This window comes from Anomaloglossus baeobatrachus, chromosome 4 (assembly GCF_048569485.1).
Source record: "Anomaloglossus baeobatrachus isolate aAnoBae1 chromosome 4, aAnoBae1.hap1, whole genome shotgun sequence".
In the NCBI taxonomy this organism is placed as follows: domain Eukaryota; kingdom Metazoa; phylum Chordata; class Amphibia; order Anura; family Aromobatidae; genus Anomaloglossus; species Anomaloglossus baeobatrachus.
Genome location: NC_134356.1, coordinates 187,532,888 through 187,547,462, shown reverse-complemented (window position 1 = coordinate 187,547,462; position 14,575 = coordinate 187,532,888). Strand labels below are relative to the sequence as shown.

The 14,575-nt window shown below is 42.9% G+C and overlaps 1 protein-coding gene across 1 annotated transcript in view; it reads right to left on the bottom strand.

The window, feature by feature from the left end:
- The window catches only part of STK32A (serine/threonine kinase 32A), a 374,739-nt gene extending 360,759 nt beyond the window's left edge, over positions 1 to 13,980 (bottom strand). Inside the window, exons 1-2 of the mRNA XM_075342342.1 lie at positions 13,895 to 13,980; positions 9,232 to 9,392 (exon numbers count right to left, since the gene is read on the bottom strand). Coding sequence (XP_075198457.1) covers positions 9,232 to 9,283 — 52 coding nt within the window. The 5' untranslated portion in view covers positions 9,284 to 9,392; positions 13,895 to 13,980. The remainder of the gene's footprint in view (positions 1 to 9,231; positions 9,393 to 13,894) is intronic.
- Between the last annotated feature and the right edge of the window lie 595 nt (positions 13,981 to 14,575).

The following is a 14,575-nucleotide window of genomic DNA, read 5'->3' as shown; positions in this document are numbered from 1 at the left end:
AAGAAGGTGTCTCAGGGATTTGTAGAAGAACCAATGAAAATGTTGTGTTTATTAATACTTTAGGTGGTGTGCATTGGTGTCTTGCAGGTTTCCAAGATGATTAGTGATGGCCATCATTAGAGAGGAGAGGAATATAAGGAGGTGTACAGATTGTCATATTCCACCCTGAAAAACCTTTTGAAAGGTTTAGGCTATGTTCACACAGGGCCTTTTTGGTAAGGCTGTGTCCGCACTTTGCTTATTACCTGCTTTTTTGATACTTTTTCAACTGCAGCGTTTTAACACTAGAACTACTGCGGTAGTCATTTTGACTACTTTGCACCATGTATTTCTATATAGGTGTCACGAGTCCAGTAGTTCTAGTGTTAATGCCAAAATGGATGTGTTCTGCTTTTCAAGCATAGTCTATGGGAATTTGGGTTTCTTGTCCGCACTATGCAGTTCAAAATGCTGCCTTTTAGTGGCAGAAATTTGGGCAAAAACTCTGTCAATTGTTTTTGCCATTTGGGTTTTGCACTGCAAAGCAGAGTTTTTGCCCAAATTTCTGCCACAAAAAGGCTGCAGTTTGAACTGCATAGTGCGGACAAGAAAACCAAAATCCCATAGACTTTGCTTGAAAAGCAGAACACATCCATTTTGGCATTAAACGCTGCAGTTGAAAAAGTAGCAAAAAAGCAGGTAAAAAGCAGAGTGCGGACACAGCCTTAGGCCATGTGTCCACGATGCGTCGAGCTAGGTGCAGTTCTAAATGCACCCTCTGGCAGTAATTGATTGTGCCAAAGTTGCTTTTTACCATAAAATAGCGCTAAAAACGCATGCGTATTTACCGCGTTTTAGGTGCATTTTTATCTCTTTTTACATGCTTTTCAATAGCGTTTTGACAGATGCGTTTTGAACATAAAGACACTGCTGAATAAAGATTAAACAGTTAAACATAATGAAAAAAGAGAAAAAAAAAGGACAACATATATAATTTATTTAAAAAAAAAAGAAAATAGTTATATTTCATATAATTCTTGCGGTTATATACTATTTAGCGGTAAAATAGCAATAAATTGATATTTTTCATTAATTTAATTGTCGGACTATGTGTGTGTAACATGACATGATAATGTCGTTATTACACAGTAACCCCACTTTTGTGTAGCATGCTGAGATGTCAAATATACAACACTCGTCCATGGCTACCACCCTGGCCATGGATACCACCATCGTACCGTGCTGCAATTTTTTTTCACACGCCAAATACAGCTGAGAAATCAAACTACACATTTGAACTGCCTCAATGAATAATATTTGTCAGGGTGTAATAATTTTTTTTTATCAGATTGCACTCGTCCGTTTTATACACTCATGTGAGGAAATCTTAAGGGGGCTGATTTACTGCCAATTACTACCATGTGCTACTAAATTTAAAGTACCTTTGACAGTATAAGATACTTGAGCCAAAACTAATATGACTTTTTTTGCCCCTGAAGCAAGGGCAATACATACCTTGCATTGGTGTAACCTGTGCAGCAGCACAAGGTCTGAAACATGAAAGAACCTATTCCAACCTTCAAGGCAGCAGGCAGCTTCTGCCACAAATACACAGCTATTGGAGCTGCAAAGTGCCCATTTAATGTTCTTGGTCAGGGGCCCTTGTCTGCCTGTGTCCTCTCCTGCCATGATGTGTGTGCATCCGGGACCTTTATACTGCCCAACTCCTCCAACTGAAAAGTCACTGCAAAATTTTGTTGTTGATATAAACCAGGGGTGGGGAACTTCCGGCCCGCGGGCCGTATGCGGCCCGCGATGACATTTAATGCGGCCCCCGGGCACATTCCAGGCTACCCCAGTGCTCGAGCGGCACTTGCGCTTTTGCCAGCCGCCGGCCCTTTAAAATCCCAGTGCGTTATGGGTAGATGCTAGAATGTACGGGCTATTTACAGATCCTGATTGCAGCCCGTACTAGAATGTACGGGCTCTTTTCGGGACCTGACTACAGCCCATACATTCTAGACTGAACCCGGGACTGTGCTCGCATGCTGAGGGTTTACCTTGAGGGCGGGGTAAACAGCGCGCTGTGCTCCAGTCACAGCAGAAGAGGTGCAGCAGATGCCTCCCTGCTGTACATGCCTCCCGGACCTGTGCTATGTGACTCCTCCTCCTCCCCTTGTACTGTGAGTATGCAACCCATCGCTGCCCCCTCATCCAGTGCTGTGTACCCCCTAGTACTGTGTGTAGCCCCAAGTGCCTTGTACCCCCCAGTACTGTGTGTAACCCCTCAGTGCTGTGTAATCTGTGCAGCCTCCTAGTGCTGTCAGTGCTGCCACATCGTGCTCTCCCTGCTGCCTCCTAGTGCTGTCACCTAATGCTCTCCATGCTGCCTTTTAGTGCTGTCACTGTCAGTGCTCTTTGTGCTGCCACCTAGTGTTCTTTGTGCTGCCACCTAGTGCTCTTTGTGCTGCCACCTAGTGCTCTTTGTGCTGCCACCTAGTGCTCTTTGTGCTGCCACCTAGTGCTCTCTGTGCTTCCACCTAGTGCTCTCTGTGCTGCCACCTAGTGCTCTCTGTGCTGTCACTGTCAGTGCTCTTTGCGCTGCCACCTAGTGCTCCCTGTGCTGCCACCTAGTGCTCCCTGTGCTGCCACCTAGTGCTCCCTGTGCTGCCACCTAGTGCTCCCTGTGCTGCCGCCTAGCGCTCTCTGTGCTGCCACCTAGTGCTCCCTGTGCTGCCACCTAGTGCTCCCTGTGCTGCCGCCTAGCGCTCTCTGTGCTGCCGCCTACCGCTCTCTGTGCTGCCGCCTAGCGCTCTCTGTGCTGCCCGTTGTGCTGCCTAGTGCTGTCCGTTGTGCCGCCTAGTGCTGTCCATTGTGCCGCCTAGTGCTGTCCGTTGTGCCGCCTAGTGCTGTCCGTTATGCCGCCTAGTGCTGTCCGTTGTGCCGCTGCCTAGTGCTGTTCGTGCTGCCACCTAGTTCTGTCCGTGCTGCTGTGTCGCCCTGGGCAAGCCAGGGGACACAGATAACAACACACACGCACCCCACATTCCCTGTAGGTACACTAGCTAACCCACAAATCCTTGTTGCCTTCCTCCAGAGGCTGATGATTCACACCAGGGGGTGGAGCCAGGCGGTTGGTGTCCGCCCACCAAGGAGATCACAGCTCTGGAGGCAGGAAGTTCCAGGTTGTTCAGCCAGGGAGGAGAAAGGAGTAGGAGGTGAACAGAGTGTAGCTCAGGAGAGAGCTAGAGTGAAACAGCAGTGAAAGTGACAGAAAGCCTGAAGTTGGTCTGTGGCTGTGTGCCCAGACGGAGTCAGCAAGGTCAGCAGACAGTGGTGAAGATCTGCAGTGGGACTGTCTGGAGGTTGCTGGAAGGACCACGGAGGCTGTGTGTATCCGGGGGTCTGGAGCAGTATACAAAGGGCAGTCAGCACCAGAGCAGGGGCTTCTCGGATCCCAGCAAGGCTTGCAGTCGCTATAAATTGCTAAATCCGTTAGTGAAGGGGACGTAGATCCCCCAACAAGCAAGTCCTGATTGACGGCAAAGGTCCAACCACAACGGGGAAACACCGCCACCGCCAAGGCACCAGTTTCCCAGGGCCGGCGCCTGCGGGCAAAGTGTGGAGCTCCTCCGGCACAGATTGCAGTCGGGGAGCGGGTAACCGGTGGGAATCCACCGCTACCAAACAGACATTTCAAAGGTGCAGGGAAGAGACCGTCACCGCTAACTGCAGGGAACCGCAGCACCGTGAACCGTCCGAGGGACCCGTCCAACCAGCCGTTTGTTTACCGAGAACTGTGTCGTGTTTACTGGCTGAGTGAGTACCTCAGTGCCGCAAGGCACAGCGCTGCCCCTGCGCCCCTGCACCCCACTGGGCCCCGGGATCACCAACCCCTACCCACGGAGGGGCAACACAACAACTGGCTGCTCCACATCACCATCCCCGGGATCCCCACATTGAGCAGCGGTGGTGAAATCACCACAACCGTGGGTGGCGTCACGAACTATAACAATCCCCACACCCAACCACAAAAGCCCCCTTTCACTCACGGGCGAGGAGTGTCGCTCGAGAAACCCCGGGATCCGGCCCACCGCTCGAGCCACCACTGAGCAGCTGCCGGACCCGAGCAGAAGGGGTGAGCGCGGTGTGCTGACACCCTCCTCCCCGCCCGCGACACTGCCACCTAGCGCTCTCTGTGCTGCCGCCTAGCGCTCTCTTTGCTGCCGCCTAGCGCTGTCCGTTGTGCCGCCTAGCGCTGTCCGTTGTGCCGCCTAGTGCTGTCCGTTGTGACGCCTAGTGCTGTCCGTTGTGCCGCCTAGTGCTGTCCGTTGTCCCGCCTAGTGCTGTCCGTTGTGCCGCCGCCTAGTGCTGTCTGTGCCCGCCACTAGTGCTGTCCATGCTTAGCATCTCCTGTGATCTATACGCTCCTCCTGTGATGTATACGCCCCAGCCTGTCCTGGGATGTATATGCCTCAATGTTTCCTGTGATGTATATGCGCCCCAGTGTCTTCTGTGATGTATATGCCCCAGCTTCTCCTGGGATGTGTATGCCCCCAGCCTCTCCAGACCAAGACAAACCTGGAAAAGCAGTTGTGAGAAACAAAATGATCAATATCACCGAACATCACAGCCGCTCCAGCCACCACATTAGGGGTGAGTTAATTAATTGTTTGACCAAATATAGCCTGGTCGTTTTCAAGTTGATAATTTGGTGCGGCCCCTGAAGGTTGGTAGAAAATTCCAAATGGCCCCCGGCAGTAAAAAGGTTCCCCACCCCTGATATAAACGATGATCAGGCAGAACATTGCATTCCTGCACATAGCCTATTGGTTGCTGCCGAGAACTACACTTATCTCCCATTCAAATGAATGGAAGTCAAAGGACAGTACTTAGCAACAACCAATAAGTTATACATGAGACTGCTGTATTCCACCTAATACATCTTTTATATCCAGCAGCTGGCCGTGCCCTTTTTAGCTGATCATACGGGGTGCCAGGTGTGGACCTCCCCTGCGATCTCATATCAATGTTCTATACTGAGGATAGGGCATCAATATGTCAGTCCCGGATAACTTCTATAGTACTGTAAGCACACAATCCGAGATCCTAATATTGGGAAGGAATTCTTCAAGATCAGCGTAGAAGACAGTAACTATTGAAATCTATATTCTCTATTCATTCAACAAAACCGTATTAGGATTTAATTTAGATCCCATGACACAAGAAGGTATTGAAACAGAATTTTCTTATAAATGGGAAAAGACAAGTATCCAGTATTTAGGTATAATAATTACCGCTAAATTGAAAGACTTGACCCCTAATAATTTAAATATATTATTAGAGGATATTAAAAAAATAACAAATATTGCTAAAACAGAAATTTCATGTTAGGGAAAATCTTTACCTAAAAGCTATTGTTCTCCCTAAAAAATAGGTATATTTTCCGATGCATTCCAATCTTCATGACAAAGCTAGAAATTTCAAAACTGCATACCCAACTATCTAGATATGTATGGAGAAACAACAGGCCAAAATTATCTAAGGTGCTTTTATTTAAACATAAGAAAAGAGGAGGAATTGGTTTACCAAATATTTATGTCTATGATTTAGCGAATTTATTAAAACAGTCACAGAAATGTCTTTTGGATGATTCGGAATCTAGTTGGGTACGAATAGAAAAAAGTGCAAATAAAAACAGATCTATGAGAGCCACAATCTTAGCTCATTTTAGAAATTCAAAAACTCCCTTACCTACATTTATAACAATAAAAGCTACAATCTCTGCATGGAAACAGCTCAATAGGATTTTATGTAAGAATAAAAGTGAACTTGTAGACATCAGGACAATCTCAATTGAAGGATTTAAAGTATTGGTCCCTAGGCTAGACTTAACAACATGGAGGAAGTATAATATAAACAGCTTTAATGATATTTCATGTAATAACAGATTATTACCGTTCCAGACAATTCGTCATCAATTTATTCTCCCTTTAAATGAACTGGCAAATTGGACACTCCTTAACCAGTACTTAAAAAAATAAAAAAGTGAACTTTTTGACTACCAGTTGGATATTTTATTTAACTCACAAAATAATTTATATTGGAAACCTGACATTTATGCCATTATTAATGAAGACCTCCAATTTGATAAAAGATCACATATTCTGAACTAGGAGAAAGATATTGGTCAGGCTTTTCAACTGGAACAGTGGCAAAAATCATTGAATGTAACGTTATCCAACACTTCCTGCGCCACGTTGCAAGAAACTTACTTTAAGGGGCTTTCACGCTGGTATTTTACTCCTCAAAAGCTACACAAAATGTCCGTATCTAAATCTCCTTCATGCTGGAGAGAGTGTGGAGAAAATGGGTCTATTTTGCATATTTTTTGGAGTTGTCCAGCTTTAAAAAATACGTTGGAAGATGTGTACGATCTAATAAATAAAGGCATATCATAGAGTTTCACTCTTTCCCCAAATGGCACTATTGTTAATTGGTATAGAAGAGTTTAAAGACCCATGCAGACACATAATTTGCCATATTCTACTCGTGATAATACATCTTATTGCTTCAAAATGGAGACATGTAGAGGCACCTTCCATAATAGAATTAATGAACGGATATCATCACATAATTCGTATGAGTATAATTTTGCATTGAAAGAAAATAACTTTTTGAGATACAAATTGAGATGGTCTGCATGGTTGGAAAAATGTATGCCTAGTCTGCATATAACTTAGCCTCCTGACATGTAATGATTATTATTTCTCATATATACAGTGGAACCTTGGATTAAGAGTAACTTGATTTGAGAGCGTTTTGAAAGACAAGCAAAGCTTTCTAAAGATTTGTAATGGTTTAAGAGCAATGCTTTGCAATAAAAGCAAATTCCCACCAGGTACACTCCCGGATCCGTCCTTTCACCGCGCTCTGACCCGCTCTGGAGGTAACTTTCTGTACATATGTACTGTATACCATTGTACAGTACAGTATATACTATATACAGTGCCTACAAGTAGTATTCAACCCCCTGCAGATTTAGCAGGTTTGATAAGATGCAAATAAGTTAGAGCCTGCAAACTTCAAACAAGAGCAGGATTTATTAACAGTAGCATAAATCTTACAAACCAACAAGTTATGTTGCTCAGTTAAATTTTAATACATTTTCAACATAAAAGTGTGGGTCAATTATTATTCAACCCCTAGGTTTAATATTTTGTGGAATAACCCTTGTTTGCAATTACAGCTAATAATCGTCTTTCATAAGACCTGATCAGGCCGGCACAGGTCTCTGGAGTTATCTTGGCCCACTCCTCCATGCAGATCTTCTCCAAGTTATCTAGGTTCTTTGGGTGTCTCATGTGGACTTTAATCTTGAGCTCCTTCCACAAGTTTTCAATTGGGTTAAGGTCAGGAGACTGACTAGGCCACTGCAACACCTTGATTTTTTCCCTCTTGAACCAGGCCTTGGTTTTCTTGGCTGTGTGCTTTGGGTCGTTGTCTTGTTGGAAGATGAAATGACGACCCATCTTAAGATCCTTGATGGAGGAGCGGAGGTTCTTGGCCAAAATCTCCAGGTAGGCGGTGCTATCCATCTTCCCATGGATGCGGAGCAGATGGCCAGGCCCCTTGGCTGAGAAACAGCCCCACAGCATGATGCTGCCACCACCATGCTTGACTGTAGGGATGGTATTCTTGGGGTCGTATGCAGTGCCATCCAGTCTCCAAACGTCACATGTGTGGTTGGCACCAAAGATCTCAATCTTGGTCTCATCAGACCAGAGAACCTTGAACCAGTCTGTCTCAGAGTCCTCCAAGTGATCATGAGCAAACTGTAGACGAGCCTTGACATGACGCTTTGAAAGTAAAGGTACCTTACGGGCTCGTCTGGAACGGAGACCATTGCGGTGGAGTACGTTACTTATGGTTTTGACTGAAACCAATGTCCCCACTGCCATGAGATCTTCCCGGAGCTCCTTCCTTGTTGTCCTTGGGTTAGCCTTGACTCTTCGGACAAGCCTGGCCTCGGCACGGGTGGAAACTTTCAAACGCTGTCCAGGCCGTGGAAGGCTAACAGTAGTTCCATAAGCCTTCCACTTCCGGATGATGCTCCCAACAGTGGAGACAGGTAGGCCCAACTCCTTGGAAAGGGTTTTGTACCCCTTGCCAGCCTTGTGACCCTCCACTATCTTGTCTCTGATGGCCTTGGAATGCTCTTTTGTCTTTCCCATGTTGACCAAGTATGAGTGCTGTTCACAAGTTTGGGGAGGGTCTTAATTAGTCAGAAAAGGCTGGAAAAAGAGATAATTAATCCAAACATGTGAAGCTCATTGTTCTTTGTGCCTGAAATACTTCTTAATACTTTAGGGGAACCAACCAGAATTCTGGTGGTTTGAGGGGTTGAATAATAAATGACCCTCTGAATAAACTTTTCACAATTTAAAAAAAAAATAAAAAAAGAAATAACATTCTTTTTTGCTGCAGTGCATTTCACACTTCCAGGCTGATCTACAGTCCAAATGTCACAATGCCAAGTTAATTCCGAATGTGTAAACCTGCTAAATCTGCAGGGGGTTGAATACTACTTGTAGGCACTGTAGCATGTCTATCAATTTGCATTTGTGGATACAGTATTGTACTCTCGGCTAACCAGTACGGCACATTGCTTGTACAGCACCTCCCGCACACCAACAATTCTATTGGAAGCTAAAGTGCAGTTTAATTTGTTTTATATGTTTTTATTGTACAGTATTTTGTATTAGTGTACCGTAATAACTTTATATGAATACAGTGCATTATATTGTATTACTGTAATAAGTTTCTATAAATACAGTAAATAATTTTGGGTTGTGGAACGAATTGTCTGCATTTCAATTATTTCCTATGGAAAAATTTGCTTTGATATAAGAGTAACTTGGTTTAAGAGCACACTCCTGGAACCAATTATACTTGTAATCCAAGGTTCCACTGTATTATTGTTTTTGTTGTGCCAAGTACGTTTGTGACAAAACATTTGATGTTAGTACTCTTAAAGCATTGGCCATAAAGTCGACACTTAACTGTTGGTTTTTCCTTTATGTCTATTCCTGTTTCCCCTTTCTCTAATTCCTCCCTTATTCCTTGTATTTCTTGTATTAAAATTTGTAAAATGTTTATAAAAAGATGCAAATAAACTACAACAAAAAAAAACCAAAACATTCGAGCTACCACATGTTAGATGCAAGAGTAAATCAGCCAGGCTTCCCTCACCTTCCTCGTTGTCATCACACACAGGGGTTTTACTTGAGTTATTGGCTCCCATAGTCACTCACGTGAGGCTCCAAGTCCCGTAGTTACATCCTCTTAATGTCCACAGTGCTGATCAAATGTCCTACATCTAGCAGGCAGACCAGGTACATGTCCTATTCATCCTGCACAAAGAAGAAACACATATTAACATCCTGAGATCTGGCCAATGACTTAGAAGTGGAGAAAGGAGCAGAATTCTCTGATAAGATGTATTACAAAATTTGTTATATTCACTTGTGCTATTGATTAATGCAAAGTTTGTTAAAAGTCCAGAATAGTAAGCAAAGAAAAACAAATAGGACCATCCTTACTAAAAGATGCCAATGAATGATACACATATATAGTATTGTATGTTGATATATTATATATACAGTCCCCAACACCTCACTCCTATACTTTGTGTACCCCTTCTATACCCCAAACCTTTTGTTTTAAATTTAACTTAGACCCGCAACACACATCCGTGTAATTTGTACGTGTGCGGTACGTATTTGCATGTACCGGAGACACGTACACACGGAGACCCATGTTATTCAATGGAAGATGGCACACGTACGTAAAATCACACGGAACGTGTGTCCGTGTGGTAAGTACGTGTGTGCGCTTTTCTACATGGACGACATGTCGGTTTTTGGCCGGCAACACGCAGGCACGGACCCGCTTTAGTCTATGGGTCCGTGCCTGCACGGACCGCACACGGAGTACGTCCGTGTTCAGCACGTATCGTCCGTGTCTGTATTTCATCACAAAATCTGAAACACTTGTTACCAATCTATCAGGTCAATTGAAAGCAAACAACAACACCAGGATCTCATGATGAATGATTAAAATCGTTAATTGGGTAAGAATGCGGGCCTTTAAAAACGGACAGCACACGGACAGCACACGTACGTATTTTATGTCAATACGGACATTCCACACGCACACACGGCTCGCATATGCCATCACACGGATGCCATACGTACCGGAGAAACGCCCCAAAAATTCGGAACACGGACCCGAAAAACGGACCGTGTCATACGGACGTTTTTTTTTGCGGAAGTGTGTTTTAGGCCTTAGAGACAGAATATATGCAATGACCAGCATCTTATTCAGTTTGTAAGACATTACATTTATTTATTTATTTAGAGGAAAAACTTAAATTATTAATACCTTTGTAGTCAGATATTATAATAGTTAAAACACTGGTTAAAACCAACTCCAAAATATACTTAAAAGTTTTTATATGGGGAAAACCCGTTTATTACCCATAGCTATCCACTTCACTGGTCATGCATGCTTCCGACTCTCCATTCAAAACCTATCAAACTGTGTAGATGATAAATGTTTTTTCTTGTGGGAAAGAACCTTTAAAGCATAATATGTAGCCAGTTTTCATGATATATACTGCATTAAGTCTCTTGGACAAAATGAGGCTGGTGTACTTAGAAAAATTAATGCCAGAATGGTTTTATAATCCTGATGTTAAGATGAGCATTATATTCAGCTATAGAGAGGGAGAGTTCATGAGTCCACGTGTTTTCAGTCTCCTTCCACCCGGGGTGACTGGCAGCTGCAGCTGGTACTGAGCAGTGTGAGATCTCAGCAGCAGAAGAGACACTGAGGAGCTGTCAATCAGGATAAGTGGGTAAAAAAGGAGTTCAACTTTAATAAAAGATTATTCAGCTACTCAGATTTTCAGATTAAATACATGAGCCTCATCAGATCTAAAAGATCTATTTAATAACAAACGCAGTCCATATTGTTAAATCTGGTGACAGATCTGCTATAAGTCAGCTGGATTCGTTCAAAAACAGATCCATCATTGTTCCAGTAAAATAAAAGCTACCACATAGGGATTTATTTTGTCCTCTTTGGGATCTGGAGGGTAATGTAAAACCTCATGACCTTTTGTTTTATTTTTTTAACTTAGTTTATTTATTATAGGTTTAAAGTATTATAAAAATGTAAGTGTATGACCCCACATAGGTCCTGCAACAGACAAAGTGAATCGTGTTTATAATACTTATGCTACTTCTAACAGGGCGAGGGGATAACTATGGATATATTATCTGCTCCAGTGCAACTGTCACTCAACAAGCAGCTCATTTTATAAACTTTATTTTTTTGGATTTCAAAACCTTTACATCTGAGCTGACCACTACAGATATGTATAGAATCAGCCTGATAGTGCCAGTATAGCACTGGCTTTAGGATATATATGAAAATCCTGGTGATTGGTTCCCTTTAAGTAGGTCATAGGCATCTGCATAGAACTTGTTTCCTTAGGGGAAAAAAACACATATGTTCCTACATGTAAAATGAGACTGAATAGGTCGGCAACATGAGAATTTATACTATTGGGGGTGGTCACGATAAATGACACATACAAATTCCATTTACTTAAAGTAACATAGGAAGTGTATGAGTTGTAAGTTATATTTCAATATTCACCTACATAAAAATAAAAATAATTAATAGTTACTCCCAAAACTTCCTTCTGTGACCTTGGTGTGTGTGTGGCCAAAAAACAAGCAACGCCATAAGAATTGTTCAGCTCAGTAGTTTCCACTCCAGTCCGGTTGAAGCATTGGACTGCACACATTTCACAGGCCGTATCATCATCTGCTTTACATCTTTACTAATGCAGCTGATGAATTCTGATCTGTGTCCGCTGATAAACCTCTCTGCCAAAGCATGAGGCATTTTATTAAGCGCTGTACTGATATTAACACTATCCTGCTGGATACATTTTAACGAAATCTAATTTGGAACAACTTCGGTATAACCTACCTATATCACTAATCGTCACCTATGAATTAGTGTTAACCATACAGAATTAATTTAACTTCATACAATAAAGACTTGGCCAAAAAAAAACCCTCACTAGATACATCTAGTATTCCCTCTTTACATTCAATATAATAACGTACTGTACATACGCAGCAGAGTTTTATTTTATCTGGCACAATGTATGGTGATATCACACTGCAGAAAAATACTGCATTAACTTTCATCAGTCAGACCACACACACACACACCAGTGCAATTGTTGAGGACGCTTACCATTTATAGGAATACATGTCATTATATAAAGCAATACATGTGATGAGTGGGCACTACCATGATTGGGTGCTCGGTACATGTAACTAGTGATGAGCGGGCACTACCATGCTCGGGTGCTCGGTACTCGTAACTAGTGATGAGTGAGCACTACCATGCTCGGGTGCTCGGTACGTGTAACTAGTGATGAGTGAGCACTACCATGCTCGGGTGCTCTGTACTCATAACTAGTGATGAGCGAGCACTACCATGATTGGGTGCTCGGTTCTCGTAACTAGTGATGAGCGAGCACTACCATGCTGACGTGCTCGATACATACTCGTAACTAGTGATGAGCGAGCACTACCATGCTGACGTGTTCAATACTCGTAACTAGGTAACTGGGTGCTCGGTACTCATAACTAGTGATGAGCGGGCACTACCATGCTCAGGTGCTCGGTACTCATAACTAGTGATGAGCGGGCACTACCATGCTCAGGTGCTCAGTACTCATAACTAGTGATGAGCGGGCACTACCATGCTCAGGTGCTCGGTACTCATAACTAGTGATGAGTGAGCACTACCATGCTCGGGTGCTCGGTACTCATAACTAGTGATGAGTGAGCACTACCATGCTCCGGTGCTCGGTACTCATAACTAGTGATGAGTGAGCACTACCATGCTCAGGTGCTCAGTACTCATAACTAGTGATGAGCGGGCACTACCATGCTCAGGTGCTCAGTACTCATAACTAGTGATGAGCGGGCACTACCATGCTCAGGTGCTCGGTACTCGTAACTAGTGATGAGTGAGCACTACCATGCTCGGGTGCTCGGTACTCATAACTAGTGATGAGTGAGCACTACCATGCTCGGATGCTCGGTACTCGTAACTAGTGATGAGCGAGCATTTTTCCAGTACACAAATTGGGCCCGTCCGAGCTTCCGGCTGCTTGTTATGAGTACTAAACATGGTAGTGCTCACTCATCACTAGTTACTAGTACCGAGCACCCGAGCATGGTAGTGCTCACTCATCACTAGTTACTAGTACCGAGCACCCGAGCATGGTAGTGCTCACTCATCACTAGTTACGAGTATCAAGCTCCCAAGCATGGTAGTGCTCGCTCATCACTATATGTCATCAATTAAACCTTTATTACATTTTAATGTGAATTGCACTCATCAAATTTCATGGAGATACTCAAAATGTAGGAATTTGATGAATGTGGTAATACAGTAGTCACCTCAGCTATTTAATACTATTATAGAACAGTATTCACAGAAATTCTCACTAGGAGAAGGGCATTCACACATGCAATACAGGGGTGAACATGAAATAAACTTTGTCAGATGCTGGCTGATATTACGAGCTGCACAAAAGAGAACTGGAATGACAGTATTGCAGAATGGAGCATAGTCATACTGACACTCAATATAATGAGACGTGAATAACGTAAGTGACCCAAAGCACAAACTTTTCTAATAACAACAGTAATATTAGTAATAATAATATAAGTAATATTATAAGTTAAGTGATTATAAAACAGTTTAGACACTTATTAAAGTAAAACACATGTGAGGGGCAGCAGAAAGAGAGCCTTACCTTGTTTCCTAGTGAGGATGAAGGAGAGTATGTGGCTGGAAGACAGGTGACTCCCAAGAAGATGCTGGAGGAGGCAACAGAGGGACACTGGATGCCAGTCACAGGCTGCTCCTTCTCATCAGCACAAGTTCATTACAGAGGGAAGTCCCTGGGACCTTACTATGCTAACTGCAGGCTGAGGACTTTGCTGCCACCTAGAGGACACTACTTAAAACAACAATACAGGATAAAAACTGGCATTTATTTCTTGAAAATGATGACTTTACTAAAAACTATGCAAACAAAAATGTCTTTAAGTAAATCAATTATTCATAAATGTGGAATAGATCTCATAGTTTCTGCAAAATCAAAGTTTCATAATTTTCTATGTTTGGCCATTAACACCAGACATGGAGATTTTTTTCATTTTTAGCACTTTTCTTTTTAATTCCATTCCTATAGTTGTGACTTTATATTTTTTCATTGAGGGATCATTTTTTGTGAGACAAGTAGAAGTTATCAATAAAACCAATTTATTTTATTTATTTTCTAATATAATGTAAAAAAAACAAGGAAAAAATCCAAATGGGGTTAAATACCAAACAATACGCATGGATAAATAATTTAATTTAACAAATAATGTAAAAGGCAAGAAAAAAAAGTGGTGTTAAATGCTAAACAATATCAAATTTTGATATTTAC